Genomic DNA, 17,970 nt, shown 5'->3' on the forward strand with positions numbered 1-17,970 from the left:
TGTCAGTAAGCCAGGAGTGAACACCTTTGATTTGTAGTCCAATAAAGATTCAAATTACTTGGGGCTCCTGGGTGGCTCAGTTGGTTGGGTGTCTGCCTTTGGCTCAGGTCATGATCCTGGATTCCCGGGATCAAACCCCGCATAGGGCTCCTGGCTCTGCAGAGAGTCTACTTCTCCCTCTACCCCTCACCCTGCTCATGCTCTCTCTCTCTTTCTCTCAAATAAATAAATAAAAGCTTTAAAAAAAGATTCAAATTACTCAACCTAGACCTAATTCATTACTGTTTCAGGATGTTACTTTTTACAAACATGGAAAAACATTGAGGAAATATATTGATCTGAAAGGGAAAAACATTGGCAAAACAATAGGAACTGGAAAGAAGCCCTGACTCTCCAACACACAGAAACATACACAGACACACATACACACACACTCTTCCAAAATAAGATTGAAATTAATATATAAGGCAGTGGGGAAAGGAAAAGAAGTCACAAAGGACAGTATGCTTCTTATAACAGTGGTTCTCAAGCTCTGGGGATCAGTTCCCTTGGAGGGGACAAAAGACCCTGACATCCATATTTTACTCATTCCCATTTTTCAGATGGGGGTAGGAGAGAGGATTCAATAACAAGTGTTACTGACCAACCAAATTAAAGAAGATGTTTATGTTTGCTTTAACAATTAGGTTAAAGACAATATAATTTTTAATCCCTGTACTTGGATCTTAACATGTAGTTAGTAGAAAATAATGGACCCTAAACTGGGCTGATGCATTTGTGTCATTATATACTGTAAGCATAACTGGACAAAAATACACAACAAACTAAATTTAAAATGATTAAACAAATGTGTAGTTAAAAAGCAAGTGGAACAAAATTGAAATGCAAAGCTTCTGGAGATAACAAAGGTGATATATTGATAAAGTGTTCTTCCAGAAAGTCGAGGGAATTTATATAATTTATGAGGTTAAAGAGAACTGATTCCCATATCATTTCTTCCATTGTTTTCACACTTGGGTATGACTCTAACTTTCTATTTTTAGAGAGGAAAAATAACTTAAAGTACTTTCGCCCCTTTCTATACCTAAGGAGTATTATCAACTCTCTGAGGAGTAACAAAGAACAATGTCTCATCACTTGGCTAAGGAGGCAACATAAGGCAAAAAGTCCCCTGATCCAGGGATTAATAAAGCCAGCGTATCAGAGGATCAGAGGAGAGGTGGGTTTTACCCCTGCATCTCCACTCCTGCCACCCTTCCTCTGTCCCCTACCTGTGCCAGGAGGCATTACACATGTAACTTGAAAGGTTTTTTATTTTTTTTTAAAGATTTTATTTATTCACTTGAGAGAGAGAGAGAGAACGAGTTGGGGGAAGGACAGAGGGAGAAGCAGACTCCCCACTGAGCAGGGAGCCTGAAGATGCGGGGCTCCATCCCAGGCCTCCAAGATCATGGCCTGAGCCACAGGCAGATGCTTAACTGACTGAGCCACCCATACACCCCTTGAAAAAGTTTTTTTAATCCCTTCAGTTTGTGGATCCTGGTTATGAATGGGAGATAAACCCATTTTATATAGGGAACTGGTTAGGAAGGGGCAACCTGTGACAAGTAATCAGACCTGGGAGTGAAGCAAACAAAGCTAGAGCCCTGACATTCAGTTGATTATTGTACTGATGCCACAAACTGTCAACACATAGAATTGTGGCTTGCCATTTGTGAGTCACTAGAAGTAATTTTTTTAGGGGGGTGAGGGCCTGCGGGAGAGGGAGAGAGAAAGAGAATCCTAAGCATGCTCCACACCCAGCGCAGAGCCAGACGTGGGGCTCAGTCTCACAACCGAGATCATGACCTGAGCCAAAATCAAGAGTTGGACTCTTCACCAACTGAGACACCCTTAAAAGGAATTTTAATTATCTGGCCTTTCTTTGTTTATTGTGAGCAAGTACGTATTTTAAAATTATCTAATAAGAAACCCAATGCTTTAAACTTAGGAGGAAAAACACAAAATTTGACAGGGAGACACATGTAACTCAATTACTTTATCTAAAGTCCCTGTTCTAGCAGTTGAAAATGAGAAAAACATCAATTACAATGGAGGATATAGCTGGACACAGAACTGAGGGATTATAAATAGAAGAACATCTTTGTATTGTATTAATTTCATTTAAGTAGAAGAAAAGATAAATACGTGAATCTTAAGCGAAAGAAAACTAAACCCCCAGATTGCCTCAATTATCCCATTAAATTTACAAAAAAGTGGGAGAACAATGAATTCTCTGTTAAGTCCTGATTGTCTCCTTTCTTGACCTTGAATTAATCTTTGCAGTGGTATGGATAATTGATTGTTTTGCTTTCTCCTGATAAACTACATTAAGTCTTGGTTTCCACAGGGCTGTGTTTGCTGGCTGAGTATATTTCCTATACCCACCACAACAAATTATTACAAATGTAGTATTTAAAACAGCACTTATTTACTATTTCATAGCTACATATATCAGAAGTTCTGGCAAGGGGTCAATTGGATTCTCTGCTCAGGTTCTCATGAGGCTGAAATCAAGGTGTCTGTGGGCCAGTGCTCCCTTCTGCAGCTCGCGATCTTCTTCAGAGCTTATGCATTTGTTGGCGTAATTTAGAACTCTATAGGACTGAGGACTGGCCTTCTTGCTGCCCATCCACCAGGGCTACTTGGTCACCAGCCACATAATTCTCTCCACAACATAGGAGTTTGGTTCTTCAAGGCCAACAGTGAAGCACCTGCTGTTTCTTTGAATCTCTTGGACTTCTTTACTGATTTCTAGACCTTCTTTTAAAGAGCTCACCTGATAACATCATGTCTACCCAAGATAATCTCTCTTTAAAATGCAACTGATTAGCGAGTATAGGTGCTAGTGTTTCGGGAGTAAGCTTAATTTGGGAGTAGGGATTAATTCTGATGTAGGCAACAGTCAACCAATACAGAAACACTGCCACTGCGGACTGCGGGAGCTGCTGAGACGGAAGGGAACAGTGCACTGTGACAGAGCAACTAGGGAAGAGCTCTTGTGACAGGTGATATCTGGGCTGAGACCCAGCAGAGTAGCATCAATCAATCATGAGATGAGCTGAGGGAAGAACAGTGCAGGCAGCAGCTGAACTTTTTTTTTTTTTTTTTTAATAAGCTCTATGCCTGTTGAGGGACTTCGATTCATGACCCTGAGGTCAAGAGACGCATGCTCTAGCCATTAAGCCAGCCAGGCGCCCCAGCACCAGCTGAACTTTTATACTGTGTCTGAAACAAACTGTGCAAGAGTACAGCTTGTCCTCCTGAAGGGAGGTCTCTAAAAGCTTGATTTCTTTGGCTTTGAGTATTTCAAAAGTGATTTGTGTATTATTTGGTTTTGAGTATTTCAAAACCACAATCCAATCAGGAATTGAATTTATTGAACACTTGGGGTGCTGCATGCTTTTTCCACACATAAGACAATGTCTTCTGCTCCTAGAGTGTTCTACTAAGCCATCTGTTGCACCTACTGCAATCAGTGGGATCAATGGCATTTTATTTGTGTTCTACTTCTATCACTGGTGCTATAGAATGTTTTAGCTGTTTTAACAACTATCATTACCCAACTGCAAGCATACTTAAGTGTCTTCTTACAGATAAATGTGAATTTCAAAGTGAGTATATTCTATGTCAGCAAAGAAGAAAGAAGAGGTTTCTTTCTGTCTTTCAACATTTTAAATTTATATACTGGCTTTCAGTGTGAATCTATGTCATAACACAAGTCAACCCCAGGTTTGAATTTTATTCAAATATGAAAATATTTTATATTATAGAACCCCTATTTTACCACAATTAGCTATACATTGAAAAAATCATTTGAATAAACAAGTCATTATTTTGGTGTTCTTCATTTCCTCCCTATCCATCATCCCCTCTTCTCTACCTCATTCATAAATTATGAAATCCTGAAAACTCCACGTAAGAAATAATTCTGAATCCTACCCCTACTTCATTCTCCCTGCAATGATTGCCTTATCATGCCATTAAGTTCTCTCCATTGACCCTTTGAACAATCTCAACTAGTCTTCCTGCTAAGAGCCTCTTCCTTCTCTAGTTCATCTTTTATACAGTTACCAGATTACGTTTCTAAAAACTGAACAAAGTCACTGTCCTCCTGAAGGTTACAAATTCAAAATAAACATGTGATAATGAGGTATAAAGAAAATAAAAACAGGATAAGAGGAAAGAATAAAGGAGGGAGTAATTAAAATTTTAATGATAAAAATGACATATAACACTATATAAGTTCAGGGTATATGCATCAGGAAGGAGTAATTTCAGGTAGGGTGGTGACCTTTGATTATAACAAGTGTTAATGACCTTCAGCCAAAGGCCAGCAGGAACACACCCATAGTCAAACCAAGTTGGGTTTATTGACTTGTCACAAGGACACAGATAGCACACCAAGAGGAACTGTGGAGAGTCTCAGTAGAAAAGGTGTTGTAAAAGACTTATTAAAGGATTGGGCTTGCGTTAGGTGATTCTAGGAAAGTTCCAGACTTTGCTCTGGATTGGGTGCTGTCAGGAAGCAGGTAATTCTATGATTGAATATTTTAATAATTGTTTTCTAGAAGGTAGGAAGAACAGAGCAAGGCTAGGTTATAATTGGTTAAGAAACAGAAGTCATTTATATTAGCCAGAATGCTTGGTCATTTTTGTGGTTTGGGGAATGTTCTTGTATTTGCTTTGTTCAGACATGATTATAGAAGGGTCTTATTTTTGGTTGGTCTATTATGGTTACAGAGTAGCCATGACTGATGTTGATGTTTTGTGAGATTATTGATGTACAACAGAACACTCAGACCTAGCTGAGAGTGCCAGTAACACCAAGGCCTAGCTAATAGTTCCAGGCCAGCTCCTGGTTGTTCAGGACCTGCTTTTCTTTTTCTAACTAACAAAACCATGAAGTGCTATAATTGTCTCTAAATTGCTATTTATAACTCTTACTCATAACTCTTGTTTCCCGAATATTTAGAATATTTATCAGGGTTATTATTTAGAGATATTAGTTCTAAAACTCATCATAGCTCTGGTGACCACAATGGTAGCTTACTTAATCATTCCTAAAATACACAAGATCCTCTGCTACATGCTGTGGTCAAGAGAAAATCAGCCACCTCTTTATGGCTGAACAGCTCTGGAATTGGAAGAACTAGTGCTGTAAATTTCAGAAACCACTTCAAAAGTCTGCCACTTGACTCATGTTCTGAAAGCAAGAAGTTAGAGTTAGATTATAGGTGTAATTCTGATAGGTCTGCATGGTGCCAAGCTGTGTAGTAATCACATGGGGAGCTTGTTAAAATCAGGTAGAGATTCTAGGGCCCCAACTCTAGAGTCTGATTCAGCCTAAGTTTTTGGCATTTATCCATGTTTTAAAATTTTCTTTCTTTTTAATTGCTGAGTAGTATTCCATCGAATGAGCTTATTTATCCATTCTCTATTGATGGACATTTGGGGTGTTTACAGGTTTTGGTGATGGTGAATAAAGCTGCTATGAATATTTTTGTGCAAGTCTTTTTGTAGATATATTCTTTTCTATTTCTTAGGTAGATATCTGTAAGTGGAATTCCTAAGTATTAGTATATGTTTAATATGAAACTAATGGGTCCACAATTTTGACATGAAGCAATAAGATTTAGAACACCTCCTACATTTGCTCAAAGTGCAGCTTGGTAGAGATGGCAAAAGACCCGTTTTAAGGCCTCAGGCAACCCCTGTCACTACTAACCTCTTCACCTCAGCATTGAGCTCTGGAGCCCTAGAAGATTCCTATACAGTCCCAGAGGGATGAAAGCTATGTGTATAGTATCTGTAGAAAATGTAGTTTGGGCAATGCATTTGATAGTAATAAATATGTAAAACCCTTTGACAAATCTTTGCCTCTAGGTTTCTTGGAATTCCACCTCACTGTGATCAAGCTCAGAAATAGAGATCCCTGAATGCTGGCAGGCCTAAAATAAAAGTCATTCTTGACAAAGAGGCCATTATTAGCAAAAGTTTGATGGTATGTTTGGGCAAAGGCAGGGTGAGGCTGGCCACAGGAGTGGGAAAGTCACACAGGCTCAAACAATGGGTCTCTAAGGTGAAGGGCCTTGAATCTTGAAATACTGCTTCCTCAGTTCTCTCAAGTTATTCTTAGCAGCTTTTTAAAATACTGCCACTTTCCTTCCACTCTTTAGCAGGTAACCAGGCTCCACTTAAAGTAAAATACAGACCCGGTGAAAGGAACTTTTTCACTTTCATTATCTTTCAATCTGCGTCCATTCTTTATCTATCTTTCCCTTATCCCTCCTACTCAATGAAGACGGTATCTCTCCTAAGGTACTCTGCCATTCCACCATCTCAGGGGCCTTGTTGTATTATCTTTTTTCATCTCCTCACCTCCTCGTTTATACTGACGCGCGTATTCCCATCATTTAAGCCTCTTTCAATTTGTCTCTCAAGACAGGTACCGCTCTAATCATTGCCCTATTTCTTTGGTCTCATGAGAGTCAAACCTTCTAAATGGTTGTCTGCAAAGCCTAGTTCCTCTTTCTCATCTGGGTCACCAAGGTCCGCCTAGAACCGTTTATCATATAGTAGGCACTGCACAATCATTTTTAAGGTGTACGATGGATGGATAGGTGGAACTCGGAGAGTGCAGAGGCTCATCTATAGCTTGCAGCCTGGAATGCTGGATGACTCAATCGGTTGAGAAACTGTTTATCTTTTTGGCGTGCATAGGTAACCTGATACATGCTTTCACTTTTGAAATAAAGTTATGAAGTCAGCAGTAGGCCACAAGCAACAAGTATAAGAACAAGTGGAATACACAGCGGTGCGGCACCACTCATTAGCCCCTCACGTGAGAACACAGGGCCACACATCTGGAACTGCACCGGAGAAGCAGCAGGGGACCCAAGTCGGCCTTCCGGCGGAACCCTGTTTACGGCTCCTCGGTGGCCTCGGTCTCCGAGTCTGGGGGTGGGGGTGAGGGGAAGAGCGCAGCGGCTCGCGGCCAATGGCAGTTCTTGAACTTACACCTACAGACGTCAGCGCGGCTGTGCAAACGGATGTCACACAGCTGGCTCGGAAGCGTCTCCTCCCGTCCCAGAAAAGAGGCGTGGACCCAGCGGCCTCCGCGAAACCTTGGGCGAGGGAGGGAGGAGCGCGCGCCGCTCCCCGCGAGCCCCGCGCGCTCACCGGCCCGCGTCTTCCCAGCAGTCCCTGCCTAGCGGCCGTCCCCGGTGAGCAGCCGGGCGCCCGCGCCCCCGCCTCAAGCGCGCCGCCGCAGCCAGCTCCGCCCCCTCCCCGAGCGGGCCGCGCGCTCCTGCGGCTCCGAGCTGTGTCGCGGGCGCGCGCGCCGCCGGCGGAGCCGCAGTTAAAATGGTCCGAGCGGGACCCCGCGTTCCCCCCGCCGCCGCACTGACTGACTGAGCCGGCGGGCCAGGCTTGGACTGGTCGCGTAGCCGGCAGGCTCGCTCCCTCCGTCGCGTCCCCAAAGCTCGCGCCCATCGTTCTCCCGGCTTCCCGGGGCAAAGCATGTAGCCCCCGTCGGGCGCCCGGGCGGCCCGCAGCTGACGCCCACCCCCCACCGTCGCGTGTGTGCCCGTGTGTGCGTGTGTGTGCGCAGGGCGGGCGACCCCGCCGCGGGCCCGAAGCCGAGGCAGCCAGCGGCCTATCCCGCTGCCGGAGCTCGCTTCTCCGGGCCTCCCTACTTCCCCGTCCCGGTCCCCCTCCTCGGGGCCTTCTATATGGGCCACCTTCTCTCGAAGGAGCCGCGTAACCGCCCGAGCCAGAAGAGGCCTCGCTGTTGCAGCTGGTGCCGCCGCCGCCGCCCTCTCCTCAGGCTGCCCCGCCGGACCCCGGCCAAGGCGCCCCCCCAGCCGGCGGCGCCCCGGAGCCGGGACTGCTTCTTCCGCGGGCCCTGCATGCTCTGCTTCATCGTGCACAGCCCCGGCGCGCCCGCCCCCGCCGGCCCAGAGGAGGAGCCGCAGCTCTCGCCGCCGCCGCGGGACGGGGCCTACGCCGCGGCCGCCTCCTCGCAGCACCTGGCGCGGCGCTACGCGGCCCTGGCTGCCGAGGACTGTGCTGCCGCCGCCCGCCGCTTCCTGCTATCCTCGGCCGCCGCCGCAGCAGCTGCCGCTGCCTCGGCCTCGTCGCCCGCCTCCTGCTGCAAAGAGCTGGGGCTGGCTGCGGCCGCCGCCTGGGACCAGCAGGGCCGGAGCCTCTTCTTGGCCAGCGTGGGGCCCGTGCGCTTCCTGGGGCCGCCCGCTGCCGTGCAACTCTTCCGGGGGCCGCCGCCGCCCGCCGAGCCCCCTACGCCCCCAGAAATGGTGTGTAAGCGGAAGGGGGCCGGGGTCCCCGCCTGCACCCCCTGTAAGCAGCCCCGCTGCGGCGGTGGGGGATGCGGCGGCGGCGGCGGCGGCGGCGGAGGGCCTGCAGGGGGAGGCGCCTCGCCGCCGCGGCCCCCCGACGCCGGCTGCTGCCAGGGCTCCGAGCAGCCACCGCAGCCGCTCTGCCCCCCGCCCTCCTCTCCCACTTCCGAAGGTGCCCCCACAGAGGCCGGCGGGGACGCGGTCCGAGCGGGGGGCACCGCCCCCTCGCCCGCCCAGCAGCAGCATGAATGCGGCGACACGGACTGTCAGGAGCCCCCCGAAAATCCCTGCGACTGTCACAGGGATCCACCCCCTGAAACCCCAGACATCAACCAGTTGCCGCCATCCATCCTGCTCAAGGTGGGTCTGGGCGAGTGGCGCAGGGATGCGTGCTTTCCCCCAACCCCGGCCCCCACCTCGGAGGTTTTCTCTCTCCTCCCCCTAAGCGCGGAGGAGGGGGTTCCCTCATAGCCAGAGAAGTCCGAAGGGGAGAAGCCAATGGGGAAGATGCTTATGGCCTGTTTTTTTGAAGTAGAAAAACTTGGGAGTTTGGTCAATGTCTTTTAATAGCTTGGGTTTGTCACCGCAATTCAGGATTCATCTGTTACTAGATTCCCAGTGGTTTAGAAACTATTCGTAGATTTTCTGGGAAATATTTTTATCAATTGAGCAATTTACATTTACTGCTAAAGATTTTGTATATTAGTATTTGAGAGTCTTCAAACAGTACTTACCGGTTTGATAGCTGCTAGTTGATGTCAGTAACTGTGACCTTTAATTGAACATTTATTATGATCCGGCACTGTGCCTGAGCTTTATATACATAATATCTCAATCACCCAGTTAACGCTGTGAGATAGGTATTAATAACCCCACTTTATACAAGAAGACACTGATATTTCAATGCTGTGTGCCTACAGTAGTAACTCAGGCAGAAGTGGTCTGTGCTCTGTGGAGTTTAGAATCTAGTGAGGCTTGAAGAGGTTGAATGACTTGTCCAAGGTCACACACACAAAGGGGTGATTTGGGGAATTTAGGCCTGCTGGAGTTGAAAACCGTTTGGTTTATGTTACGCTTTGTTGCCTTTCTACATTTTAATTCTTACATACAGTTTGTCAGAAGGTAGAGACAAATGTATTTTTTGGGGGGAATATGGGTGAGGAGGAGACGAGGGTGTCCTATGGGAGCTTTGTCTCACTTTCAACTAAGTAAAATTTGCAATTTTGTTAATGCTAGTGAGAAATTTAAATAAGTGACAAAGTTAGTGTTATTATTACTAGCAAGTTATTTTTTCCTCATGCCCCTCCCCCTTCCTGGAACTTAATAAATATAAACCTTCTTTTTCAGTGTAGGAGATATTTAATACCAGTCAAAAATAACCTAGATAAGAATTTGGCTACTTTTATTGTTACTGATGGAACTGTCATCAGTTACAATTGTTACTCTCACAAATACACCTTTTTGATTAGAGTTTTTGCACATTTATAATCCTGTGTGTTTAGATCTGTTTTACTGTGATATCAGTGTTCTTGTAAATAATATAGCAAAAGAATGGGAAAGCACAACTTTTCCTTGAGTCAAAGTGTAATGATTTAACTCTTATCGAGGTGTACTTTCTGGAGGAGTAATTTCCTCCTCTGTGTTCAGGGTGTGCTTTTAGGCCAGAGGGAGCTTTCTTGAGTTCTCTATCTCAGCAAATGACAAATATCAACAAATATTTGGTATAGAAGTTTGATTGCTGTCTTGTTATTTGGCAAGTACGACTGTTTAAAAACCAAAACAAAACCCAGGTTCTTTCTCCTTTCCACCCAAATCATCGTATCAGGAGGTAGAGAACATTTTAGTGCCAAACAAACAAAAAAACCCATGATCTCCTAATAAAGAAAATTTCTATAGAATAAATTTTGCTAGCATAGATTATCTGCTAAAAATGTTTTTCAAATTTTGCTGTGGACTGTTGAAAACTTGGTCTGAAGAACATTTGAGGATTTTACTCATCAGATTGACTCTGTTGTGTTGGAGTATTTATTTATTTATTTAAAAGGGAAGTATTCTTTTTTTTAAAAAGATTTTATTTATTTATTTGACAGAAAGCGAGAGAGGGAACACAAGCAGGGGGAGTGGGAGAGGGAGAAGCAGGCTTCCCATGGAGCAGGGACCCAATGCGGGGCTCGATCCTGTAACCCTGGGATCATGACCTGAGCCAAAGGCAGACACTTAATGACGGAGCCACTCAGGCACCCCTTGCTGGAGTATTTAGACACGTTAGGTAGATTTCCTTGTATTAGAAACTTGAATAAAGATTGTGTGTGTCTTATAGTCATGGTGGTATTCAGCATGAAATGAGTTAGACTATTGGAATGAATTGAAATTGAGGTTTTTCAGTGTTTACCAATCCATTCCAACTTTTAGGAATAGGGCTTTTGATGGTAGAGGCTCTGTCAACATAGATTTTATTCATTTTTCTATCCCCTCCCCTAAGTGCAGTGGCTGGTATTTAGTAGCTCTGAGTAAATATTTATGAACAGATGAATGGCTAGGTGCTTAGGGAGTCTGGGCTGATATTCTGGGTGAATATGCCATGCCACTAAGAGAAGCCTCTTAGAAATGTTTATATCCTGCCTGAATTGTTTTTTGAGCCACAATAAAAGCCACATGATGGTGAATGGGTCCTGGCTCAATTTTTGGTGAGAATCGGAGGTGTTTGGCTTGTAGAAGAGAAGACTGGGAGCTATGATGATGTTTTTATTTTTAAATTTTATTTATTTATTTTTAAAGGATTTTATTAGAGAGAGAGAGGGGATGAGCAGGGGGAGGGGCAGAGGAAGTGGGAGAAGCAGTCTTCCCGCTGAGCAGGGAGCCCAACGCGGGACTCCATCCCAGGACCCTGAGATCATGACCTAAGCCAAAGGCAGATGTTTAACTGACTGAGCCACCCAGGCACCCCATGAGGATGTTTTTATAGTACAAGAAGAATTGTTGCATAGAGAGGTAAAAATCCATCACCTCTATTGGAAAAATTCTTAGAAAGCATGCCCTTTGTCCCTAATAATGGGTCAGTAGCCTTTATGACTGTATTGCTGTATCTTTTGTACCAGAAGTTACTGTAGTTGTAAAAAGGGGGGAGGGTGTGGAGGAGGGAGAGTTTGGAAGAGAAATGTAAGGAAATGCGATTTAAAGGTTGTTTTTAAGGAAAACTACCAACTTTTTCCAGGTAACTTCTTTTTTTCCAGGCAAAAAGCAAACAAAACAAAAACAAAACCCCAAAACAAGAAACAAAAAAAAATCCTACCTAAATTCTTTTTATGGCAGTTCATAGGGCAGATTTTTGGTTCAATATCAAAAAGATTTTCCTTTTAAATTTTATATTTATGTAACTTGCCTTAAAACATTAAAATAATGCAGGTAGGGCAAAAGTTTGCCTAGATTCACCCTTACCTTCTCATCTAGTTTCCTCTCCAGAGGTAACTAACCACTGTTACAAGTTTAGATTATTCTTCTAGAACAGCTCTGTAGAGTACAGTGGCTTAAAGTAGTTAAAATTAAATCAAATTTAAAATTCGGTTTCTCAGTCACAATAGCCACATTTCAGAGATTAGTAGTCATGTGTGACTGGCTGCTACCATACTGGACTGTGCAGATCCAGAAAATTTCTCTCACTGTAGAAAGACCTGTGTAAACCTTCATAGCTTTTTTTCATAAATGGCACCAAAATGTACATGTTGTGAATTTTTTTGTTTCGTTAGTAGTATGGTTTGGAAGTCTTTTCTTATTAGTAAGTAGTGTATATGGTTTCCTTCATTCTTTTTTTTTGGTAAAAGTTTATTTATTTAAGTAATCTCTACACCCAGCCTGGGGCTTGAACTCACAACCCTGAGATCAACAGCTGCATGCTCTACTGACTTAGCCAGCCAGGTGCCCCTTCCTTCATTCTTTTTAACTGCTGCATAGTATTCCATAGTTTTATACCATACTGTATTTTTCTGTTACTGAATGGTTCTAACTTACGGCTACTACCAACAATGCTAATAGATGTTTTCTGTGCACATATAGTCATTTTTTTAGTGTAGATTTCAAGAAAGTGGAATTTTAGGGTTGAAGAATGTGTACATTTGGAAATTTAGAAAATCCTTTCTAACAATAAGAACTGTGTAAAAACAATGAATTCTTTCTTGAAATAGTGAGCTTCACTGGAGATCATAATTTAACTTCAGAACAGGAAGAGACCTTTGAGATCTGGGTACTCCCCACTTCTTTTACATGAAAAAACAGGCCTGGAAAAGTGAAATGGCTTACCCCAAGACATTTTAGATAGTGAAAGGCAGACCTTGGTCTAGAACCCCTCTCAGTATTTGCAGGCCTAGATATCTTTTCAATATATTATGAAAGAGGGTCTCAGTAATCTTCTCTCAGAGATTTTATGAAAGAGATTTTCCTGAATTGGGGGTGGCAGGGAGGAGCTTACACCAGACAACTTCTAAACTATTATGAGTCAGAGGCTAATTTTATAATTGGGTCTGTAGGGTTGAAATGTGGTCTTTAAATATAAGAAATCTGAGAAGTAGGGAATGGCTCTTCAAAGGTCATCTATGGGAATAGCATTTTCTTAAGGACTCACGCCTGTTATAGTTGATCTTTGTTTGATGGACTGCTTTGGATCAACTAAGGTAGCTTCAGTCTTTGGTACCTGTTGCCTTTATAACTTAAAGCAAACCGCCATGTGATATCACAATTAGATTTTTATATTGTAGAGCCACTATGCAACAATTTTACCAAATGATAGCAGTGGAATACTTTTCTTTAAGTGTTACTATTTGAGTAACTGGTATTTAAGATCTGTATTTAATATTTAGAGACTTTGTGTGCTTTATGTTGAGATATCTTGCTCTCTGTCAGCAGACCTCTTTCTTTCCAGAGGAAACGAGATGAGAGGTCCAGAATCTATCACCACAATTAGAAAACTGCTGCACCATGCGTGCACCTCTGATAATGTGTTAGCAGGTATTAAATCTTGATTTTTACAGCTTTATTGCCAACAGGTTCCTTTAGTTATCAAGAAAGAATTTTGTAAGAGAAATGTACTTTGGGGGAAGGCTTATTTTCTTGATCTGTTTGTTTTTTTAAAATATGAAAATAAGGTTGAAAGCAATGGAAATGGGAGTCAAAGAAAAAAGTAATACTGCTTTTTAAAGCTTTGAATGTAGATTACTAGTAGGTAAGAGGAACTAAGTTTTATGTAGCATTTCATGAATGCTTGACTTAAGGACTCCAGTACCAGATAACCTCTAGAAGGTATATCTCTGTAATTCTAGGGATGAGTTTAGTCAACTCTGAAATGGAATGTTGTTAGTTAGTCAGGTTCAAGGTTTTTCTTTGTTGAAGAATGCCAAGTAATCATGATTAACTTAGGCCACAAAAGGTGAGATTTGTTTTTTTCTTGAGAGGTCTAAAAATTTTGGTGCCTTGTAATGAGTAGCTGTCAAGGGGATAACCCTGAGCCTTTTTTTTTTTTTTTTTGGCCAGCTTTGGGATACCAACTTGTATAAATGATAGCAAATACGAAAAGATAAGTGAGGACATATATGAAAGTATTTAATATTAGCATAATAGTTTCCTAAAAAGTTGCTTAATTTTGACTGAATATCATTTTATGTTTGTCAAGAGTCTTGCCCAAGTTTGGAGCCAAGTGGTGTGCTAAGAGAGTAGTGATGGGTGATTGGTTACCTACATACATATATATATACCCTAGCTCTGTCCACTTGAGAGGGCCTTAGAGAAGCAATGCCCAATAACAATGTGTGCACTTAGCATCCAGATCTTAGCTTCTAAAAATCATTCTCTGCTAAAATGAATCAGTGTTGTTGGAGAAATGGCTGATTACAGAGCTGGTACCAGGAAAGTACAAGATAAGCCTAGAATATTTTGTCCTAGAGCATAAGGAAGTGCTCAAAGAATAATGGATATATGTCAGAAGGACACATCGTTTCATAGTATCTCCTCCCAAAATACTTAAAAAAAAAAAAGTTTTGTGCTTTGTTCAGTTTTGTGACTGGCTTTAGAGTAAAACTTATTCTTGTGTAAATTTCAAAATACCTGACTCTACAGTAGAGTAGCACTCTGTATAATAGTTTGGATTTTATGTTTGCTGTGCCTTAAATTTTAATAATTAAATTGCAAGAAATTATTTTAAATTATAGATTAGGAAGTAGTTTTAGAGTCTGTGACTTCCCTGTGGCTGTGTGGTTAGAAAAGTACCAGAAATATGTTTTGTGCCTCTTTTTCTAAACGGTGCTTTATTCAAGACACTATTTAGTAAATGTTATTTTCAAGCTTTTGGTAGGTAATATAAGTAGAATATTTAAGAAGCAAGGTATGATATACATGGAAAAAAATTGAAAAGGGCAGAAAAGTTGATCTTGGTTGAAATAGTTAATTCTGAGAAGATTGCAAAGAGGGAATTTATATGAATCTTAAGGATATTATTTGCTTAATTATTTATTATAACGTGTGATGTTTGTGTATGTGCATATATGTTTTCTCAAATAGGAATTCAAAGATTCTGGGAAGGAAAATGATAGAATGATAGACACAGCTTATGGATGTTTTTAAAAAACAGCTATATTGATATTTAATTTACTCATTTTAAGTATACAGTTTGAGTTTTTTTTTTTTTAAGATTTTATTTATTTGAGAGAGAGAGCGCATGAGCAGGGGGAGGGTCAGAGGGAGAAGCAGACTCCCTGCTGAGCGGGGAGCCCAACGTGGGGCTCAGTCCCAAGATGCTGGGTTCATGACTTGAGCCAAAGGCAGATGCTTAACCAACTGAGCCACCTAGGCACCCCTACAGTTTGAGTTCTAATAAGTGTTTAGTGTTGTACGACCATCATTATAATACAGTTTTAGAACACCTCAAATAGTTTTCTCGTGCCTCTTTGCAGTCAATTTCTGCTCACACCCCTAGCCCCAGGCAACCACTGATTTGCTTTCTGCCTCTATAGTTTTGCCTTTTCTAGAAATTTCATATAAATGGCGTCATACAATATGTAGTCAAGAATATTCTGGGTTTTTTTTTCTTTTAAGATTTTATTTATTTGACACAGAGAGCACAAGCAGGGGGAGCAGAGGAAGAGGAAGAAGCAGGCTCCCCGCTGAGCAGGGAGCCTGACATGGGGCTTGATCCCAGGATCCGGGGATCATGACCTGAGCTGAAGGCAGACGCTTAACCAACTGAGCCACCCAGGTGCCCCAAGAATATTGTGTTTTATCTTGAATACCTCTGTATCTCTCATGACACCTAGCATAGTCCCTGACACAACAGGACTCAATATAAAATAGCTACACAAATTTACTTCTTTTCAAGTATTATTTCTATAACTTGCATGCCATCTGCTTACTCATAAACTTTTACAATAATATTTGATAGCAGATAAGATCTCCTTAACAAATATTAGATGGCCAAATGTAGGTATTGGCCTTGTTGATTTTCAAGTACTCCAAGGTTCTGTGGAATAAGTATGATCAAGTGTTAAACAACAATGCATTTTCTGGAAGTTTTTTCAGTCTGAATTCTCTTCTGAAATTTTACACTAATGCCTTGCTCAAAAATAGAATCTTTCAAGGCTCAGGAATATTTGGATGTTGCTGGTAGTGATTATTTCAGATTATATCTGTAATATGATATGTACCTTTTCTGGTAATTCATATTTTAGTTGTGTTTTCCAGGTCTGCCACTAAAGATAAAGAATATCACGTTTGTTTTCAACCCAGGTCCTGACTAGAAGTCACTGCTGTTTCCCGGTATCCATTCCCCTCATACTCTTTTTAGTAACGGAATTTACCATGTTCTAGCTTGGCACATGATCACCTAATTAGAGGCTGGTTTTCAGCCTTTCTTGTAGATAGGTGTAGCTCTGTGACTAAATATTAGGTAACAGAATATGAGTGGAAGTAATGTGTACAACTTTTTAGTCATACCATAAAAGCAGCTGCTTGCCCTTTGCTTCCTCTTCCCCTTTTCAGGGCTAGACCACCTGGATTATGAGAGTAAGCCATCCTCTACTCTGTAGCTGAAGGCAGTGATGGCAGAGCAACAAGGTACAAAATGATAGATCCTTGGATCTTCCACATCCGTAGAATACCTACACCTACTTAGTTTGAATTTCTGTCATGTTCAAGCTATTGCTAACAGGCCTGTGTTAAAGTAAGCAATTTCCTGGCTTGATGCAAGTGACATCCCAGTTTTTTTCAGTGTCCTTCTTCCCCTTTGTAGTTTTCTTTATTCAACAAAAATGTTGTTACAGGTCAGTCCTTGACAGACCAACATTCTCTTTCTTCAATCTTTGAAATACTCTTTCTCTTGAATCTCTCAAATTATCCAAAGTTAATTTGGAAATGCCTTTGACTATATAATCTTAAAGCCAGTGAACACATCTCAAGTTGTAGTGTCTCTCACAGAAACCCAGGTACATGTGCACAAATGTTGGTTAAATGAGTTAAGAAGATAGTTTGGAGGAGAGGTAGTTACTTTCTCAGGAGTTAAGATTTGAGAGAGAGGGCATTTTAATGACAGAAAGAAAAGTAGGAATATTTAAATATTGTGTTAGGTATCTTTATGTAACAAATTATGCCAACACTTAGTTTAAAACCACAAATTTTATTATTTCATATTTTCTGTGGGGTAATAATCCCTTTGAGACTTGGTCCCATTTGCTCCCGGGTCTCTGATGAGGCTGTATTCAAGGTGTTGCCTGGAGCTACTCAACTGGGGCTCAAGAATTCCTGTCGAGACTTCCTTGTGAAATTGTTGGCAGGCCTCAGGTCCTCACTGGCTGTTGGCTCTGTGCTTAAGTTCCTTGCCATGCCCTGTGGCTTCTCCATAGGGTTAATAGCAGCATGGCAGTTCATCCTCCCAGAGCAACAGATCCAAGAACACCCAAAATTGGAAGCCATTTTTTTTTTTTAACCTAATCCCAGAAGTAACATCCTATTAGTTTTGCCATACTCTGTTCATTAGAAGTGAGTCAGTCGTTAAATCCAGCTTGCACTCAAGGAGAGGATTATACAAGTGTAAATAAACATCAGGAGGTGAGTTCATTTGGGGCCATTGTGCAGGTTGCCTACCACAAACAATATGCAAAGATCTATTATATATGCATTGGAATATAAGCTTAATATTTTGCCTTTTTATTTTTATCCATCTTTTCTGGTACCAGTTTTATCTACCCTTCACCCACTTATTAGATTTCCTTTCAGCTGGATAACTAAAACTCATAGAGATCCACCTAGATTTAGTCAGTTATCTGTATATTATAACAATCATCTCACTGTAACAAAATAGAAAACTAATGTTCAAAGAAAGTACAATCCAAAGTCAGATCTATTTTAAACAAGGTGCTTCTTGGTTCTAGTGACCATGGTCTGCATATCTTCTATTTGTTAAGGGACAGATTACCCCTTTAAAACCACGGAGTTCTTTTTTTTTTTTTTTTTTAAGAAAGCATATGATTATGTTTTAATCTAGTCTTTTTTTTTTATTCTTATGTTAATCCCCATACATTACATCATTAGTTTTAGA

The 17,970-nt window shown here is 42.0% G+C and overlaps 1 protein-coding gene across 4 annotated transcripts in view; it reads left to right on the top strand.

Moving 5' to 3' along the window:
* The first annotated feature begins 7,351 nt into the window (after positions 1-7,351).
* FBXL17 (F-box and leucine rich repeat protein 17) overlaps positions 7,352-17,970 on the top strand; it is a 459,233-nt gene continuing 448,614 nt past the window's right edge. For 2 of the 4 annotated variants that reach the window (XM_081826474.1, XM_081826476.1), the window contains exon 1: positions 7,355-8,756. In XM_081826474.1, the coding sequence (XP_081682600.1) occupies positions 7,773-8,756 (984 nt within the window). In that variant the 5' untranslated portion in view covers positions 7,355-7,772. Of the gene's footprint in view, positions 8,757-17,970 lie in introns of all 4 variants that reach the window. The other 2 variants (XM_081826475.1, XM_081826472.1) reach the window with 2 other exon arrangements.

The sequence above is a fragment of the Leptonychotes weddellii genome, chromosome 7 (assembly GCF_054177405.1).
Source record: "Leptonychotes weddellii isolate Sample4059 chromosome 7, ASM5417740v2, whole genome shotgun sequence".
In the NCBI taxonomy this organism is placed as follows: Eukaryota; Metazoa; Chordata; class Mammalia; order Carnivora; family Phocidae; genus Leptonychotes; species Leptonychotes weddellii.